General features: G+C 57.3%; 1 protein-coding gene across 7 annotated transcripts in view; it reads left to right on the forward strand.

Annotated features, from left to right (window-relative positions):
- GRB7 (growth factor receptor bound protein 7) overlaps window positions 1–14785 on the forward strand; it is a 20664-nt gene extending 5879 nt beyond the window's left edge. Inside the window, exons 1-16 of one of the 7 annotated variants that reach the window (XM_055090324.1) lie at window positions 20–271; window positions 3202–3377; window positions 6878–7023; window positions 7447–7603; window positions 7718–7871; window positions 8055–8211; window positions 8338–8459; window positions 8553–8630; window positions 8932–9069; window positions 9408–9518; window positions 9715–9813; window positions 10100–10180; window positions 10293–10409; window positions 10574–10634; window positions 10765–10852; window positions 10955–14174. In XM_055090324.1, the coding sequence (XP_054946299.1) occupies window positions 7452–7603; window positions 7718–7871; window positions 8055–8211; window positions 8338–8459; window positions 8553–8630; window positions 8932–9069; window positions 9408–9518; window positions 9715–9813; window positions 10100–10180; window positions 10293–10409; window positions 10574–10634; window positions 10765–10852; window positions 10955–11342 (1746 nt within the window). In that variant the 5' untranslated portion in view covers window positions 20–271; window positions 3202–3377; window positions 6878–7023; window positions 7447–7451 and the 3' untranslated portion in view covers window positions 11343–14174. Of the gene's footprint in view, window positions 1–19; window positions 272–3201; window positions 3378–4377; window positions 6606–6877; window positions 7024–7446; window positions 7604–7717; window positions 7872–8054; window positions 8212–8337; window positions 8460–8552; window positions 8631–8931; window positions 9070–9407; window positions 9519–9714; window positions 9814–10099; window positions 10181–10292; window positions 10410–10573; window positions 10635–10764; window positions 10853–10954; window positions 14177–14210 lie in introns of those variants that run through there. The other 6 variants (XM_028499512.2, XM_007112536.4, XM_055090322.1 and 3 more) reach the window with 6 other exon arrangements.
- Window positions 14786–17991: the final 3206 nt, after the last annotated feature.

Below are 17991 nucleotides of genomic sequence, written 5' to 3' on the forward strand. Positions count from 1 at the left end.
TGCGGGCCCTAGAGCGCAGGCTCAGTAGTTGTAGCCCCCGGGCCTAGCTGCTCTGCAGCATGTGGGATCTTCCCGGACCAGGGCTCGAACCCGTGTCCCCTGCATTGGCAGGTGGATTCTTAACCGCTGCGCCACCAGGGAAGCCCTAATTTTCTTAATGGTGTCTTTTGAGGTGCACTATTTAAAAATTTTGGTAAAGTATAATTTATCAATTTTTTCTTTTGTCGTTTGTGCTTTTGCTGTTGCATCTGAGATCTCTGCCTAATCCAAGGTAGGAAGATTTTCCTGCATAATTTCTTCTAGAAGTTTTATAGTTTTAGCTCTTACATTTAGGTCTATGGCCTATTTTGAGTTAATATTTGTACATCGTATAAAGGAAGTATCTAAATACATCTTTTGGCATGTGGATATTCAGTTGTCCCAGAACCATTTATCAAAAAGACTATCGTTTTCCCCATTGAATTGTCTTGTCACCTTTGTCAAAAATCAATGACCAGGGACTTCCCTGGTGGTCCCGTGGTTAAGAATCCGCCTTCCAAACCAGGGGACTTGGGTTCGATCCCTGGTCGGGGAACTAAGATCCCACATGCTGCAGGGCAAGTGAGCCCGCGCACCACAACTAGAGAGAAGCTCGTGTTCTGCAAGGAAGAGCATGCGTGCCACAACTAAGACCCAACACAGCCAAAAATAAATAAATAAATAAGTAAATAAATATAAAGAGTTGATATTAAGAAAAAAAAAAATCAATTGACCAGAAATGTAAGGGGTTTTATTTGGACTCTTGATTCTGTTCTACTGATCTATAAATCTATTCTTTTTTGTTGTTGTTTCTTTTTTTATTTAAGAAATTCAGATATAATGTATACACAGTAATACACATCCTCTTGAGTGTACAGTTCTGTGAGTCCTGTTGTACATCCACCCGCGATACACACATCTCCATTACCTCCTCATAAGCTCCTCTGCTGTCAACCCCTCTCCCTCCTCCCCAACTCCAGATCTGCTTTCTGTCCTTAGTATTCTGCCCCCTCCAGAAAGTCATATAAATGGAATCCTATAGCCCTCAGCCCTCCGAGTCTGGCTTCCCTCTCCAACCTATCCCTCAACATCCAGAGTGATTTTTCCAAAATATAAATCTGCCTGCTCCTCTGTGCCTCTACTTCAGCCCAGATGGACCCTGCAGGGTCTGGCCTCTGCCCACAGTTCCTGCTGGTCTGGACAGACAGGATGGATGGCTCTTAAACCCGGTTTACAGAACAACCACCCGAGGGCTTGTCAGTACCACACATTCCTGGGTCTTGGCCCCAGAGACCGAGATTCAGTAGTTGGGGAGGGGCCCAGGGATCTGTTTTTTTATACAAACCTAGGGAGATTTGGAGGCCGTGGTCACAGGCCACGCTTTGAGAAACAGAGCTGAGTACAAAGCCTTTCCCCACACCTTCCACACCTGCTCAGCTGCACCTGTGTGGCCTCCTCTCCTTCCTTCTCCACCCCACTCTGCCTCCGCATGCTCTGTCCCGTTTAGTCAAGGGCTTTGGCACTTGTTCCATCATCATGAAAGTTGCTCCCCACCACCACTTCCCATCCACCAATCCAAATCTCTCTACCCCAGACAACTTCCCCTCTGCTAAGTTGTCACTTCTACAGAGAAGTCTTCCCTAACTCCCTGGGTAAGCCATTCTCCCAGCATAGTTGTCTCCTGTCATTTCTTTCTTTCTTTTTTTAAAGTTAATTAATTAATTTATTTTTGGCTGCGTTGGGTCTTCGTTGCTGTGCACAGGCTTTCTCTAGTTACGGCGAGCAGGGGTTACTCTTTGTTGCTGTGCGTGGGCTTCTCATTGCGGTGGTTTCTCTTGTTGCGGAGCACGGGCTCTACGTGCACAGGCTTCATAGTTGTGGCTCGTGAGCTCAGTAGTTGTGGCTCGGGGGCTCTAAAGCACAGGCTCAGTAGTTGTGGCACACAGGCTCAGTAGTTGTGGTTCGCGGGCTCTAGAGTGCAGGCTCAGTAGTTGTGGCGCACGGGCTTAGTTGCTCCGCGGCATGTGGGATCTTCCCGGACCAGGGCTCGAACCCGTGTCTCCTGCATTGGAAGGCGGATTCTTAATGACTGCGCCACCAGGGAAGCCCGCTCCTGTCATTTCTTATTATTTGTGTGATTCTTTGATTAACACCAGTCTCCCTGATTGGGCTGTATGAAGATAAGGGTGGGGTCTGTCTTGTTGCTCACTGTGTCCCCAGTGCCAAGCATGGGGTTGGCATATACTAGGTACTTAACAAGTATTAGTTGAATGGATGAAGGAATGATTGAATGAGTTGTCTACTGTGTTTTGCACAAGGTGTCCAGTGGCCCGGGTGACCGTGCCCCCTCCCCCACATCTTTGTTTAGTCCGCGCATACTGGTTTTTCCAAGGAAAACACAGTTTGGAGAAAGTTGAGCCTGGAGCCACTCCTTCTTGGTCCCCCAGGGCAGACCTCTTATCACCCCTATGAATTGTTGGTTAACCCACTGTCACCCACTTGGGCTGGGAGGCGGCTGCTACCTTTGATCTCAGCCTTCCAGGACCTCTCTCCACGCTTGTGTTTGCCTAGTGCTGAAGGAGAGTGCTAAGGGGAGTCCCCTGGCACCTGGCCAGAGCTTTCCCCAAATCACTCCTCCCGCTATGAGACCTTGCCTAACCCCTTCGATTTTAGAAGGGGAAGCTGAGACCCTGCACTTCGCTTAGAAAGGAAGATATATGCTGGGTGCCTCTGAGGGGCCAGGGTGCAGCCTGGGTGGCCAGACTGTGGCTGGAGGTCAAGGAGCAGGCCATGTTGCTGGACTCCCTCTGGCTGGCTTCCCTCTTTCACAGAGGGCCCTTTGCTCCAGGGGGTAGGACCCTGAGCAGCAGACAGGCCCCCTAAATTGGCCAATGAACAGACCAGGTTTGTGGAGGGGCATGGGGAAGAGTGGGCGGGGCCGTTTCCCCTGACTTTCCAGGCCCCAGCCCCTCCCTCCCAGGTCATGAGGATCCTAGATCTTCGCTCTCGAGGCTGTTCAGTTCGACTGTCTCTCCCCTGGCACCTGCTAAGAAGGACAAAAACAATCCCAGCCAGCGTAGAGTGTCAGGGAGTCCCCGCCCCTCCTCCTGTGCTTCCTCCTCCCCTGCCCCTCCTTCAGGCCCCGCCCCCACCTGCCCAAGATAACTTGTTTCCTTGGGCCAGGAGCCTGGACAACAGAGCTCAGCCTGCCCCCACTTCGGCGTCCAAAGTCAGGACACCCTCCTACCACCTGTAGAGAAGAGGGAGCAGATCTGAAATCAAGTCCAGGAATCTGATGTTCCTAGACAGAGCCGGACTTCGAACCCTGTGTCCTGCTACTCCTGGTGGGGCTCCTCCAGGTAAGGGGACCTGCTCCCACCCCCAGCCGCACCAGGGCACCAGGGCCCCAGGCTGTGCCAGTCTCAGGGCCAAGAGCTGGCTGGCCGGATGCCCAGGTGGACAGGACGGGCGGCCGCCTGGCTCCCCCTCCCCTTCCCCCCTCAGTGATGTCAGGCCAAGGGCGGGGACAGGAGGGGGACAGGTAATTGAGGGCTTGGAGTCTCCCTCGCTAAACTGGTGGCCCCAGCCAGGTGCACCAACACCCAGGGTCCAGGTAAGGGCCCGAGCGGGCACTTCGTCTTGGGGGCGGGGAGCACCGGCAGATGCATGATCAGTAAGGACCCGGCCCCCTGCTGTGCTGCTTTGGCGGCCTCGCTTTCTCTTTTCCTCCAGTCTCCCATCCCGCCCCTCCTCACCGTCTACCCCCAGTCTCTCCCTATTCTCATTTCCCGCTCTGCCTATTCCTTCGTCCTTCTCCGCATCTCCCCCTCCCTAACCTCCCCTACCCCAGACACACTCAGGAACCAGCTGATGGGGTCGGGGACGCAAGATACCAGATTCTCTCCCCCTGGAGACGCGGCTTTCCCGCTGAAACTAGCCTCTCCCCACATTCCCAGAAAGAGAGCTAGGAGAGCAGTCCGAATGCCGAGGGAGCTTCCCCAAGTCTCTCCCTAGCTCAGTCTGACTTGACCCCAGTTTGAGTTCCCCCAAGTCTTTATTAAAGACAGACGTCTCCGCGGGGGCAGCGGGGCACCCTCCAATTTGGAGGGCAGTAAAGGAGAGGGATTCTCTTAATTGCTAGACCTCCGTCTCTCTGGATTGTATCCTGACTCAGGAACACAGGGTCCTGCCCTCGGGTGGGACGGTGGGGGTGGGGCAGGCCCGGGGGGCGGGGGGTGGTCTCTTCTGGCTTCAGAAAGAAGTGGTCTCGGCAGGCTGGAGGGCTAGATGCTGGGGGATCTGCAGCTCGGGGGGGCCTGGGGAGAGTGTGTGTGCGTGCGGGGCGGGGAGGGCTGCCTCGTCTGTCTGAATAGGCTGAGGAAAGACCCTGTCCGAGTCTGGGTCTCCCTGGCACGTTGGGGATGGAGAATGCACCTGCCCGCCATTGTCAGGCCTTGCAACCCCACTGCCCCTCAAGAATGCCCCCTCTTGGTCTGCCTGTCCTGGACTCTGCTCTCCCCTCTCCCCCGATATCCTGCTGGGGAGGCCGCCCGTGAAGGTTAGCAGCCTGTAATGATTAACTCCACAGACACTCCAGCATTCTTCCCAAATTAAACTTTAAAAGAGCTGCCCCCCTGACTCCCATTGGGCGTTTTTTCCCTAGTTAGGGAGTGGGCGGGGCCTCAGGGTCCGGGGCCCTCCCCCCAGCTCCGGGTCATCTAGGGGTTTCCCGCCTCCTCACCTGGGCCCTCACCCTAAGGGCTCCCCCACGGGTAAAGCCTTTACCCCCCCCCCCCCACACACACACTAAAACCCGATGGGGGCGGGGGGGGGTCCTGGGCCAGGCCGGGGCCTTCCCGCCCCCTCCCGGCGCTTCCAGCCCCTCCCCCCACCCTGGGAGGTACCGAAGGTGGCCTTGTTTTCTACGGGCCTCTTACACTGGGCCCTGCCACCCGCCCTCGGGGCCAGCCAGGTGGGGCAAGATTCAGGAAGTAAACAAGGAGGCTGAAGGCCTGGAGGACGGGAAGGAGGGTGGGGCCGGAGCCGCCAGGGCAGGAGAGGCTACTGGGGGAGCCGCAGCTGGGATTCGCAGTAATCAGGGGACAGACTGATTTGGGGGGCCGATTTCTTCAATGTAACCTTCCCAGGGCCCCAGTTTGAAAGCTTCAGATCTCTTGGCGATGGGGGTGGAGGCTGCCCAAGCGGGACAGCTAGGACCCCGTTCCTGCTCCCTCTTCTCTTTGGCCCCGACTGCCCCATTCCTGTCTTGCCTTAGAAGGGTCTGGAGAGCAGGGTGGAGGGATCTGAAGGCTAAACCCATCTTGAGTCAGCCTTCCTGCCCACAGAGGCCAGACTCTAGTCTGACTTAAATCTACCCTCTTCCCTTCCAAATGCTGCCCAGATTCCTCTTCCCTCTGTGATGGGGGAGGACCCAGTCCTCTGGGCCCCAGAGCACCCCACTGTTGGTCTCTGGCTTCCCGGTGGAGGTAGCTCCTGCAGCCCCTCCCCTAGTCCTCCTCGGAACGAAGTCACCGGGGCTGTCTGCCAGAGGTTAGACAGGGGCGCCAGTGGAGTGTTGATGTGCTGGTGTCTCCTGATGGTCGATGGTGGGTGTGTCTTCCCCTTCCTGGCAGGACCCTCCCTGGCTCTCTCTCTCCTGGCCTTTCCCTGTCTGCCTGTCTGTGTCTGTCCTCTTGTGTGTCTTGACGTTCTACTCCTGTTCCCGAGTACACTTCTGGCCAGGACACCCAGGAGAGTGTATTAATTAGAAGGACCCTCATCCCCCAGGGGTGATGAGGATGGGCCCCATGGGCCATGTGAGTCCTGGGTGCTAAGGGTGGGCCCCAGACAGGAGAAGGAGCGCTGAATGTTTCTTTGGGTTACTTTGGGTGCACTAGGGGCATCCCTGAGAGGTCAGCTCCACTCCAGATGGGCTTCTGAATCCAGGCCAGGTCTTTCTTCTCTTCCTCCTGGGTGAGGGGGCTCCTGGGCTGGGTGGTGGCTACTGGGGCCCATTGCAGGTGCCACCTGTGCTGGAGGAGGTGGAGTTAGGCCAAGGGTGGGGAAGAGGAGATGATGTAAGAGGAGCCTCAGTGCCCCCCCCAACATCCTCCTCCTCCCCCATCCTGTTCCCGGCCCCTCCCCCATTCCTCCCAGGCCAGTAGGCTGGGGGCGGGAGTGGAGGGGGTGGGTAGAGGCAAGGTTGTTTGTGTTTCTCCTAAGCCAGGAAGTTGTGCAGATGAGTCAAGGTTTAATGGAGAGCCCCAGGCAGTGCTGTCCCACCCCACCCTGACTCACCTGTCCCCCAAATCTCCTCATGCCCTCACTTAAGGGTTGGGGACCTGCCTCATCCTGGGAGGGTCAATCCCAGGTACCTTAGGCACCTAACAGCACTGGCCCAGTGTCTGGAGAGCAAGCAGGGGGCTGAAGTGTGTGTCCTCCCAGGTCCTCCCAGGTCTCAGCCCAGCCAAAAAGGTCTTGGTTCCTGTGGAGGAGGGGCCTGCAATGCCTCTACCCCCTAGTGGGCACCTTTGCCCCGTCTCTTCTCTCCTTACTCGTCCTGGATGCCTGTGGGTGATAAGACATGGGTAAGACCCTGGCCTTGCCTGGGGTGGCCGGGCATCTTCAGACCAGTGGGTGGATAAGACAGGTGCACAGTAATTGGCGCAGAGGCCCCAGCACAGTGCGGAGAGGGAGCCCTTCAGTCTGAATGTGGAAAATCCAGGAAGGCTTCTCAGAGGAAGTAGCTCGGCATTGAGGCCTTAAGAAAGTGAGGCAGGAGGAGGGGCCTGGGGAAGGCACACAAGGTTTGGGGGCTGCTAGGGCGAGGGCCCCCAGGCTAGCTTTCTCCCTCCCACAGCAGCTGAGCCCGCCTCCTGCCCTCCTGGTTCCTGTCCTTCCGCACCTCCTTCTCCCCCTCGTGCGTCACTCAGCACTTGGGCAGGCGCTGCCACGACAGGCTCTGACAACAAAGCGCTGGAAAAACCTGGGGCAGAGCCCAGAGGAGTGAGTGCCCCACGTTCAGAAAGGGTGACACCGAGACCCTGAGCCCCAGACCGTCTGTGCGTCATGGAGTCTGTTGCTGCTGCCAGGCTTGTGGTGGGGGACCCTCACGGCTCTTCCCCTGGGCAACCTGGGCCTAAGGAAGAGCACTGGGCTTGGAGCCCAAACACCGGGTTCCACTCCCTGGCTCACCTGTGATGGGGCAACAATGCTTCCTTCTCGGGAACTCAGTGTCCCCTGTGGTAAAATGGGCACAGTCTACCTTTTCTCAAAGGCTCCAGGGAATGCCAGTTAGGGGGGAGCAAGGAGTAAACTCTGGGGGGCACCTTGACAGCGGGGTGAAGTCAGGAGGTCTGGGTCCTCTTGGCCCCTCTCCCCAGGACAAGGGCACAAGAGCAGCTGTGTCAGCCCCCTCTTCTCCCTCAGATGTCATGGAGCTGGGTCTGTCTCCACCTCATCTCAGCAGCTCCTCAGAAGACCTGTACCTGGCCCCTGGGACCCCTCCTGGGACGCCCCCGCCTCCCGATGTTCCTCTGTCTGGGGAGGTGAAGAGGTCCCAGCCTCTGCCCATTCCGACCAGCAGGTAAAATGGGGTGACGGCTGAGGGGGGCCGGGGGGACGTGGTCAGCGCCGGGGTAACGCACAGAAGCTTGGAGTCAACTCCTCACTCCCCACTCCTTCCCCCCACACCGCCCAGGAAACTTCTTCGACAGGAGGAGCTGCGGTCAACCTCTCTACCCTCCATCCCCAACCCCTTCCCCGAGCTCTGCAGTCCTCCTTCACAGACCCCCATTCTTGGGGGGCCCTCCAGTGCAAGGGGGCTGCTCCCTCGAGACACCAGCTGCCCCCATGTGAGTCGTCCTGGGAAAGAGAAGGCAGGGAGCGTGGGGTGCTATGGGACAGGGGTGGACACAGTGCCGCCTCGGAGGAGGTGGGGGGATTTGGTCAGGGATCCCTGAGGGTAGAGCAGACGAGGGACGGGGAAGAACCATCCTTTGCCCTTCCCTGAGTCTTCTGCCGTTCCTGGGGCACAGGTCATAAAGGTGTACAGCGAAGATGGGGCCTGCCGGTCAGTGGAGGTGGCAGCGGGCGCCACGGCTCGCTACGTGTGTGAGATGCTGGTGCAGCGATCTCATGCCCTGAGTGACGAGAACTGGGGGCTGGTGGAGGGCCACCCCCACCTAGCACTGGGTGAGTTGGGGTGCAGGGGCCTGCCTGGCCCGGGACTCAATGCTTCACACCTTGGGCTAGGCCGGTGGCCCATCCGGGAGGCCTCGTTGGTCTCCACTGACCTCTGCTCTTTGCCCTTGACCCTAGAGCGGGTCTTGGAGGACCACGAGTCGGTGGCGGAAGTGCAGGCTGCCTGGCCCATCGGTGGAGACAGCCGCTTTCTCTTCCGGAAAAACTTTGCCAAGTACGAGCTGTTCAAGAGCACCCCAGTGAGTGTGTGTGAGGGCGGGTCTGGGCACCGGGACACCCTGATCCTCACCCCGGACCCTCAGTGCCTGACTCCTGGCTCCTTTCTCCCCCAGCGCTCCCTGTTCCCAGAAAAGATGGTTTCCAGCTGTCTGGACGCACACACGGGCATATCCCACGAAGACCTCATCCAGGTGAGGGGACACCCCCATTTCACGGCGTGTCCATGACTCCACAGGAATGCCCGGTGCTTCTTGGCCCTTAAGCCTGTGCCTTCCCTCTTTGGGGTGGAAAGCCCAGCGCAGCCCTAAGTGACTGTGGACAAGTCACTTTCTCTGCCTGAGCATCAGTTTCTTTGTTAAATGAAGACAATAAATGTATGTGGTGCGCCTCCTGCCATAAAGGCAGGTCCTGGGAGGCCCTCTCTGTGTGTGTGTGTGTGTGTGTGTGTGTGGCCACCTCTAGGCCTCTCACCCTGCTCTCCTCTGGCCTCAGAACTTCCTGAATGCAGGCAGCTTCCCAGAGATCCAGGGCTTCCTGCAGCTACGGGGGTCAGGACGCAAGCTTTGGAAACGCTTCTTCTGCTTCCTACGCCGGTCTGGCCTCTATTACTCCACCAAGGGCACCTCCAAGGTGAGGTCTTGAGGGTGACAGCCCCAGCCCCTCAGATACCCCATCCCTGGTCCTTCTAGGAGCCGCCCCTTCTCTGTTGGAACTCCTGGACCTTTCACCCTCTAGGCCCTGAGACCCACAGCTGCTCCTCTTTCCCTCCCAGCTTACCTGCCTCAGGAGTTAGCAGTGGGAGAGGCAGGTGAACTGAGTTCAAGTCCTGGCTCTACTTCTACATGCTGTGTGACCGGGGGCACTTCTCTGCTCCTCTCTGGGCCTGAATTCTCCCCAGCTGGCTTAGGCGGGCAGTGAGTGGGGATAGGGTCTGCCTTTACCAAGTCTTGCTCGCTTGTGCTGTGCAGGATCCGAGGCACCTGCAGTATGTAGCAGACGTGAATGAGTCCAACGTGTACGTGGTGACCCAGGGCCGCAAGCTCTACGGGATGCCCACGGACTTTGGCTTCTGTATCAAGGTGAAGAGCCTGGCCTGGTCTGGGAGAGAGCAGGAGCTGCTCAGGCACCAGGATCCTACCTGGGGCTTCTATGCTCCCTCTGGGACCCCCAGACTCCTCTCCCTGCACCCTGCCCTGCCCCACGGAGACGGGAGACGGGAGAAGATCTCTGGTCCTAAAGGCAGATAGAGGACCAGCCAGTTTCCTCTCCCCGCAGCCAAACAAGCTTCGAAACGGCCACAAGGGGCTTCGCATCTTCTGCAGTGAGGATGAACAGAGCCGCACCTGCTGGTTAGCCGCCTTCCGCCTCTTCAAGGTGAGGTCCTGGCACCGGGCCAGCCCTGGGGATCCCTGGTGTGAGGGAGGAGTTATAGCTCTGCCCTCAGGAAGTCTCCAGAATGAGGGGGCATCACAACGTTGCTCTCTCAGAATCCTTGGTCCAAGGCTGGAGTCTCAGCTCCGGCTTCAGGAAAGCCCCTTATCCAGGGGCAGAGATGTAGCCCTGCTCTTGGGGAGCTCTGGTCTGGGTAGTGGGGGGGTGCCACTGCCCAGCTCCCAGCACCTGCTTGACCTCCGGCCTTCTTTCTCTCTCCACCTCCCAGTATGGGGTGCAGCTGTATAAGAATTATCAGCAGGCACTGTGCCGCCACCTGCGCCCACCGTGTGTGGGTTCCCCGCCCTTGGTGAGTGTGCCCGGGGGTGTTAGTGTGGGGAGACGGGGGAGGCATCCAGGCCCCGTGCCGGGGATACTTGGGTCCTGCTTTGACCCATCCCCCCATCCTGTCCAATCTGCAGAGGAGTGTCTCAGACAACACCCTGGTGGCCATGGACTTCTCTGGCCATGCCGGGCGTGTCATCGAGAACCCCCGGGAAGCTCTGAGTGCTGCCCTGGAGGAGGCCCAGGCCTGGAGGGTTTGTACTGGGGACCTACTCTCCACATGGGTTTCCATGGAGCCGGAAAAGGAAAGCGAGGGGAGAGGGGAGGCCTCTAGCTGCGGAAAGAGGCTCTGTATTCTTCAGGGGCTGGTAATACCCCAGCCGTGCCCTGACCCCCCGTGTCCCCCACTGCTCTGCAGAAGAAGACGAACCACCGTCTCAGCCTGCCCACCCCGAGCTCGGGCACGAGCCTCAGCGCAGGTGGGTGAGGGCCCGCCGTCCCCAGGGGTGGGGGACTGCCATGGCTTCTCTGCGCATTCCTCACGGGGTGGAGGTTAGAATGAGGGTCACCACCCTGGAGTGACCGCCCCTCTGCCTCCCCTCACCCCAGCCATCCACCGCACCCAACCCTGGTTCCACGGACGCATTTCCCGCGAGGAGAGCCAGCGGCTCATCGGGCAGCAGGGCCTGGTAGACGGGTAAGGGGCAGGGCTGGGCAGGGCAGCAGCGCCGGGGACAAGAGACCCGGGTCAAGGTGGCAGCCGTGTGTCCTCGGGTAATATTGCCCTGTCTCCTGGCAGCGTGTTCCTCGTGCGAGAGAGTCAGCGGAACCCGCAGGGCTTTGTCCTCTCGCTGTGCCATGTGCAGAAAGTCAAACATTACCTCATCCTGCCGGTGAGTAGTCCCAGGTTCCTGCCGCAGTGGAGATGCAGGGCTCCCAGCAACCTGTCCTCCTCACCAGGCCCCCAGTGTGCCTGGGGTCTCCTGCTCTTTCCTTCCTCCTGCTCAAGCTGTGGGGACCTCAGCCCTGGCCCAGGAGGGAGCTCATTTGGCCCCGGGCCCCTCCCTGAACTCCACCCCCTCTGGCCACACCCCAGAGCGAGGAGGAGGGGCGCCTGTACTTCAGCATGGACGAGGGCCAGACTCGCTTCACCGACCTGCTGCAGCTTGTGGAGTTCCACCAGCTGAACCGCGGCATCCTGCCCTGCTTGCTGCGCCACTGCTGCACCCGCGTGGCCCTCTGACCACCACACAGGCAGGCCTGCGTCTCAGCCCACTCTGGGCCGCCCACCCACCTCCGCTCCTAGGGTGGACTCGGAGGGGGCAGGAAGTGGGGCCAGGGTCATCGTGAATGGCTGGGGGCTCCCCCACTCCGGTTTCCTCCTCGCCTCCTGGCCTCTCTCTGGCCGAAAGTGCTCCCCGCCCGGTCCACCCTTAACTTCTCCTTCAGGGAAGGCACTTGGGTGGGCATCTCCCCTTCATGGCGCTGCTCTGGGCCAGGGCATTATGGGAGAAATGGGGGCAGCCCAGGTGGTCTTTTTTTTTTTGTTCTTTTTTGGGTTTTTTTTTGTTTTTGATGTTTTGCAGTACGCGGGCCTCTCACTGTCGTGGCCTCTCCCGCTGCGGAGCACAGGCTCCGGACGCGCAGGCTCAGCGGCCATGGCTCACGGGCCCAGCCGCTCCACGGCATGTGGGATCTTCCCGGACCGGGGCACGAACCCGCGTCCCCTGCATCGGCAGGCGGACTCTCAACCACTGCGCCACCAGGGAAGCCCCCAGGTGGTCTTTACACTCCACACTTTGTACAGACTGAGGCCAGTTGATCTCTGTTTTATACTAGTGACAATAAAGATTATTTTTTGGTACTCACGGGTGAGTTCTGTCTGGCAAGGCACGGTTAGGTGGAGTAGAGAGGAGAGGTGGGCACCAGTCAAGGCCTTGAGAATGTGTCGGATGGATCGAGGCCACATGCTGGCCAAGCCTGGATGTTTCTCAAGGTCCTCTTTTGGTCATCTGAGAGTTTCCCGTGCCCAGCATGGAGCCTGGCCCATAGTGGGTGCCCAAGGATTGCTTGTTAAATGAATGAATGGACAGGGGACTGTCATCCAGGTGAGGTTTCCTGACAGAACCTAAAGCTATGGAGGTCACTCTAACAGGGCCTGGGAGCTGGAGATGAGTCAGACAGCATCCGTGTCCTTGGCAAGTCCTGGGCTACCTGGCGAGATAAGGAGTCCTGAGAAACGCACGATCTACCACCACCAAGTCACACAATGGCTCTGTTACCTTACCTCCAACAGGTCCCTGTCACGCACCCCCCACCCCCCGCCCTGTCAACCCTCTCCCTCCTCCCCAACCCCAGGTCTGCTGCCTGTCCTTACAGTTGGTTCTACGCCCTCCAGAAAGTTCTATAAATGGAATCCCACAGCACTCAGCCCTCTGAGTCTGGCTTCCCTCTCCAGTCTGTCCTTCAACATCCAGAGTGATCTTTCCACAATATCACTCTGCCTGTTCCCCCATGCCTCCACTTCAGCCCAGATGGACCCTGCAGGGTCTGGCCTCTGCCCACTGCCCATACCAGTACATGTTTTTGTCTAAGAGTTTTCTAGTTTCAGCTCTTACATGATGGGGGAGCTTTGTAAGAAAGGTATCAGACTGGTAACACCTGAACTGCTGCTCAATCTTCAGATCACAAAGAGATAGACCCTCCCTCCACACATGTGAACCTCAACGGGGCATTGTTATTATTATTATTATTATTTTTTTTTTTTTCTTCTGTACGCGGGCCTCTCACTGTTGTGGCCTCTCCCGTTGCGGAGCACAGGCTCCGGACGTGCAGGCTCAGCGGCCATGACCCACGGGCCCAGCCGCTCCGTGGCATGTGGGATCTTCCCGGACCGGGGCACGAACCCGTGTCCCCTGCATCGGCAGGCGGACTCTCAACCACTGCACCACCAGGGAAGCCCCGGGGCATTATCTTTGCCAAGAAATCAAGCTCCCTGAATCCAATGACTAGTTTATCGGAAATAAAAGGAACAGAGGAACACGTGAAATGACACATGGGGATACAATTACCAAAATCCAGATTGGGAAACTACAGAACAGATAACCCAGTTTCTTCTTCAACAACAAAAAATTACAAGAAAAGATGGGGACTCTCTAGGTTTCAAGAACTTTAGACATCTATCAAGCAGATGTAATGTGTTGACCTATTTGATTCAAATCCAAACTAGAGAACTGTAAGAAGCATTTATGAGCAATTGGGGGAAATTTGAACTCTGATGAGATGTTTGATAATATTAAGGAATTATGGTTAACTTTTTAAGGGGTGATAGTGGTATTGTGGTTTGTTGTTTCTTTTTTAAGTCTATACGTTTAAGAGATTCATTCTGAAGTATTTATGGGTGAAATGATGTCTCAGTGACAGCTTTGTTTTTAAAATAACCCAGAGTTTAGGGGAGAGAGTGTGAGTATGGTCATAGGCTTGACCATGAGTTGACATTGAAGCTGGGTAATGGGTACATGCGATTCATGAAATTATTTAATTTTGTATAAGCTTGAAAATCTAGAATAATTAAAAAAAATTTAATGTAGGATCTCTCCCCAAATCTTTGAGATTGGTTGGGCATGAGGTGGTGGGATCCCATTTTGTAGGTGAGGAAACTGACTCCTCCTCGAGGAGAACTGCCCCAAATCAGTTAGTGGGAGAGCCAGGTCTGGGCCGGTCCCCTGCCCCTGCCTGGCTGACTTCCAGCTGGAATTCCCAAGCCTGTAGGGGGTCCTCCCCTAGAGAGCCCCCTCCCTTCTCTGCAGCCCTCTGGCTGATGGGAGGTGTTGTCCTGAGGTGACCTTGAGAAGGACCAACATCTACAGCCAGCCCTTGGGGCCAGGCTTGGCAGCTCCAGCAGCCACTTGTGACCGAAGCATCCCCAACCCTGGCTAATCCCAGGCTGGGGAGCCAGGCCTGTCAGACAGAGGTGGGCAGAAAGGCCTCAGCCATCCTCAGCCTGGAACCTTCCAGAGTTTACCCTGAAGAACTTAGATTTTGTTTCTTTTTAGCAGGATTTAAGGAGGCAGGGACCAGTGCAACCTGCTGCCTGCCACCTGCTACCTGCCACGGTTCCCAGAAGCATCCTATCAGTGGCAGCCCCTCGGGCTCGAGCTGGCTGGTACTGGCTGTGTGCTGACCATGGATGCCCAGGGCCACTTCCGAAGCATGGGTGCAAGAGGTCCCGGCCGGGGTGAGAGTAAAGGGGTTACCATGAGTCACCTCTTAAGCAAGTCCAGGGATTTAGGCTGCATAAAAACAGGACACAGGGCTTCCCTGGTGGCACAGTGGTTAAGAATCCGCCTGCCAATGTAGGGGACACGGATTCGATCCCTGGTCTGGGAAGATCCCACATGCCGCGAAGCAACTAAGTCCGTGTGCCACAACTACTGAGCCTGTGCTCTAGAGCCCACGAGCCACAACTACCGAAGCCCACATGCCACAACTACTGAAGCCCGCATGCCTAGAGCCCGTGCTCCACAACAAAAGAAGCCACCGCAACGAGAAGCCCGAGAACCACAACGAAGAGTACCCCCCACTCGCTGCAACTAGACAAAGCCCGGTGCAGCAATGAAGACCCAGCACAGCCAGAAAATAAATAAATAAATGTTAAAAAAAAAAAAAAAAAAAAAAAAGCTCTATTTAAAAACAAACCAAAAAACAGGACACAGTGTCCTCTCACAGCCTAAGACACAGGGCAGGAGACAAAGCCTTCCTATGTCAATCAGCTAATTGGAGTATGTGAGACAGAGATCATTCCCATTTTGTAAATGGGAAACTGACGTTCAAAGAGAGTCCCCCCCGAGGTCACAGATACAGTTAGGGACAGAGGTCAGACTCAGCCCATCTTCCGAGTGGTGAACACAGTCCTTCCTTGCCCTGTCCTTTTTTCTCTGCCCCCTTCCTTCTCAGTGCCACTATGAGGGACCTGGACTGCTGGGGGCCTTTAGGGGTAGCAGCTGGCTCAGCCCTGAGCTGGATACTGGAAATCGGCAGCTGGACATCCTTGGTGAGTGGCTGAGATTGCTGGCTTCCTGGAGGAGAGGCAGCAGTTGAGAGGGTGAGAGACAAGGGCCCCTCAGCTCACAGAGAGACCAGGGCAAGATTCCCCAGCTCTGAGGATGCAGCATGACCCACAGAGGCCAGACAGCAGAAGGGACTGCCAAGGAGAGCTGCAGTGCTAGATAGCGGAGGCCTGTGGTTATGAGGAAGTCTGGGCTGGTGGGAGGAGGCGAGGCAGGTGGAGGAAGTAGGGGCTAGTGCCTCAGATAATGTCTTTTCAATATTAAGTTATTGGGTTTGATTATCTTAAAAAATGTGCTTGTTAAAGAAAATTTCAGAAACCGGAAAAAGACTCTGGGAAAGAAAAGGAAATTCCCCATATCTCCCCCTGCTGAGGAGGATGCAAGCATTGAGAGAGGGTGATGCAGGGGCATATGCAGGGAGCTGGCCCTAAAAGGCCTGTAGTACGTCATAGACACCAGCTCCTGGGGCTAGTGTGGCTGCTGTGAGCCTGGCGCCAAGGTGCAGAGCTGTCCTGGGCAGCAACTAGGCCTGTAGGAGGGTGTGGCCACAGGGTTGGCCTCCCTGCCTGCTCAGGTATGGAGGGCAGGGAGGGCTGGTGCCAACTTTCTGGACTCTGGGAAAAGGTGGGCATGATTCTAGGGGAGCCCGTCTCTCCTAGGATGTCCAGGGAGGGTCATCCAGACAGACAAAACTCTGGCCAGTTCATTCTCTCTCCCTGCTCCCCAGACATCCTGGTCAATGAAATCTGTGCAGGCCTCCAAGTTCATGAGTGGAGGACCTCCTGGCGCAGGCCTGAGGGTTCCACCTGAGGTCAGTGACCCTGCCTGGCTCCTTCCTCTTGCTCCAGGGCCAGACACACCGAGGAGGGAGGGAAGGAGGAAAGGAGAGAGGCAGGGGAGCCCAAGGACACTCAGAAAGATCCTTTCTTCTGAACTGTCTACATGAGCACTTTTCAAGGGTTCCAGCAGGGGTTTGGGGGCAGGTTGGGGAGCTCTGGAGGGAGCACGGCCTTTGTTTCTGGGAGTTCGGCTTCATGGTGTATTTGGAAAAAAAAAAAAAAAGGCTAACACTACTGAACCACCTATCTGGTCCAGCAGGCAGAAAAGAGGAGCCAGAGAGGTCAGGGGTTGGTCCAACTTGCACAGAGGTCGGGGAGTGGTGGGGGTCTGTAGCAGAACCTCAGCTTTGGGGCTTGGGCTTGAGGTGTGCAGTAGTCTCTTCAGACAGAGCTTTCAGCTGGGGTAGGGAGTTGGGAGAGGAGGCAAAAGAGAGAATCGGATCTTGGGGAAGTTTGATGTTGCAGACTGGCATCAAAACCCACAGGGGAGGGCTTCCCTGGTGGCGCAGTGGTTGGGAGTCCGCCTGCCGATGCGGGGGACGCGGGTTCGTGCCCCGGTCCGGGAGGATCCCACGTGCCGCGGAGCGGCTGGGCCCGTGGGCCATGGCCGCTGGGCCTGCGCGTCTGGAGCCTGTGCTCCGCGACGGGAGAGGCCGCAGCGGTGAGAGGCCCGCGTACCGCAAAAAAAAAAAAAAACCCACAGGGGAGTGGGTGATCCTGGGGGCTGAGGCTGGTGCTCAGGGGTCCCTCGTGATCTCCATACAGGAAGGGGTGTTGGGAAGTGGTACCATTTGGGCTGAGAAGGGTTGTGCTGTACCAGGCCCTAATGAGGCCTGAAATTCAATCTCATGGCGGTTGAGCTCCGAAGGCTTCTAGCGTCCTCTTGCAGGGCCGCGTCTACCCCAAGGAAGGGGCAGGTTTTTCTTTCCCAGGCACCTGGAGGGCTATTTAGCCAGAGCTGTGATTTCAAGGTAAGCAGTTTCTTTTTACTCGGATTGGGTTTATCTTGAGGTGGTTCTGGAGAGACTGAGGGAGAGTGGGAAGCCAATGCCACTCTGTTAGGGCCACCACGTGGATCCCTCTAAGGTCTCTGTAGTGGCGCTGGGCCCTGTGACCTTGGAGTGTGAGGGGAAGCTGTACGCGGGGACAGAACGGGCCACCTGTACCCCCACAGACCCGCAGCCGATGGACGTGTTCCTCTGCATCTACCTGCCCAACGCACGCCCTGAGTTAGATCCAAGACAGGGTAGAAGTGCACATTCCTACCAGACATACCCCATTTTCCAAAAGATTCCAGGGTATCTCCTTTCTCCCCTTTCCTCTTACATCCATCAGTCCGATACAGGTTCCCACCTTTTGGTTCCCTTCTCCCAGGCTGAGCCATCCGTCCCAGACATCTAAGGGATGAGCTGGGGGTGGGAAGGGGCAGCTGGGTGAGTAGGAGTGAGGATGCAAGCCGGGGACCCATCCCACAGTCGCTCTGGCTCCGCAACACGTGCGCAAGGTGACCTGCACCCTCTGCAAGGCCCCCCCCCCACAACAACCCGGCCTGCACGCGGTTGCCGGAGAAGCCGACGGGCTCGAGCTGTCGCGGAGCTGCGGGCACCTGTCTCGACAGAGCCCCCCTTCCGCCTCTGAGGCTGAAAGGCCCTCCGGCTTCGCCAGGGGGTGCGCTTGCGGGGGCGGTGCCAGACTTTCAGCTGACCCGTCCCCGCCGAGGCCGCCGAAGATGCGCCGTCGATCCCTGGGCCAGCGGGAGTAGGCGTGCGCGACGCCACAGGGGCAAGGGGATTAGTTTGCTCTTCATTGCGAGTCGGTGGGCTGGGTGAAGGCCTCTAGAGACCAGGCGGGTGGAGGGAGGTCTGGGCGCCGCATCCAAGCACCGCGGGGCCTCCGGGGGCGAAGGCCAGGGAGGACCTCGCGGCCGC

This window comes from Physeter macrocephalus, chromosome 14, assembly GCF_002837175.3.
Source record: "Physeter macrocephalus isolate SW-GA chromosome 14, ASM283717v5, whole genome shotgun sequence".
NCBI classification, from domain to species: Eukaryota; Metazoa; Chordata; class Mammalia; order Artiodactyla; family Physeteridae; genus Physeter; species Physeter macrocephalus.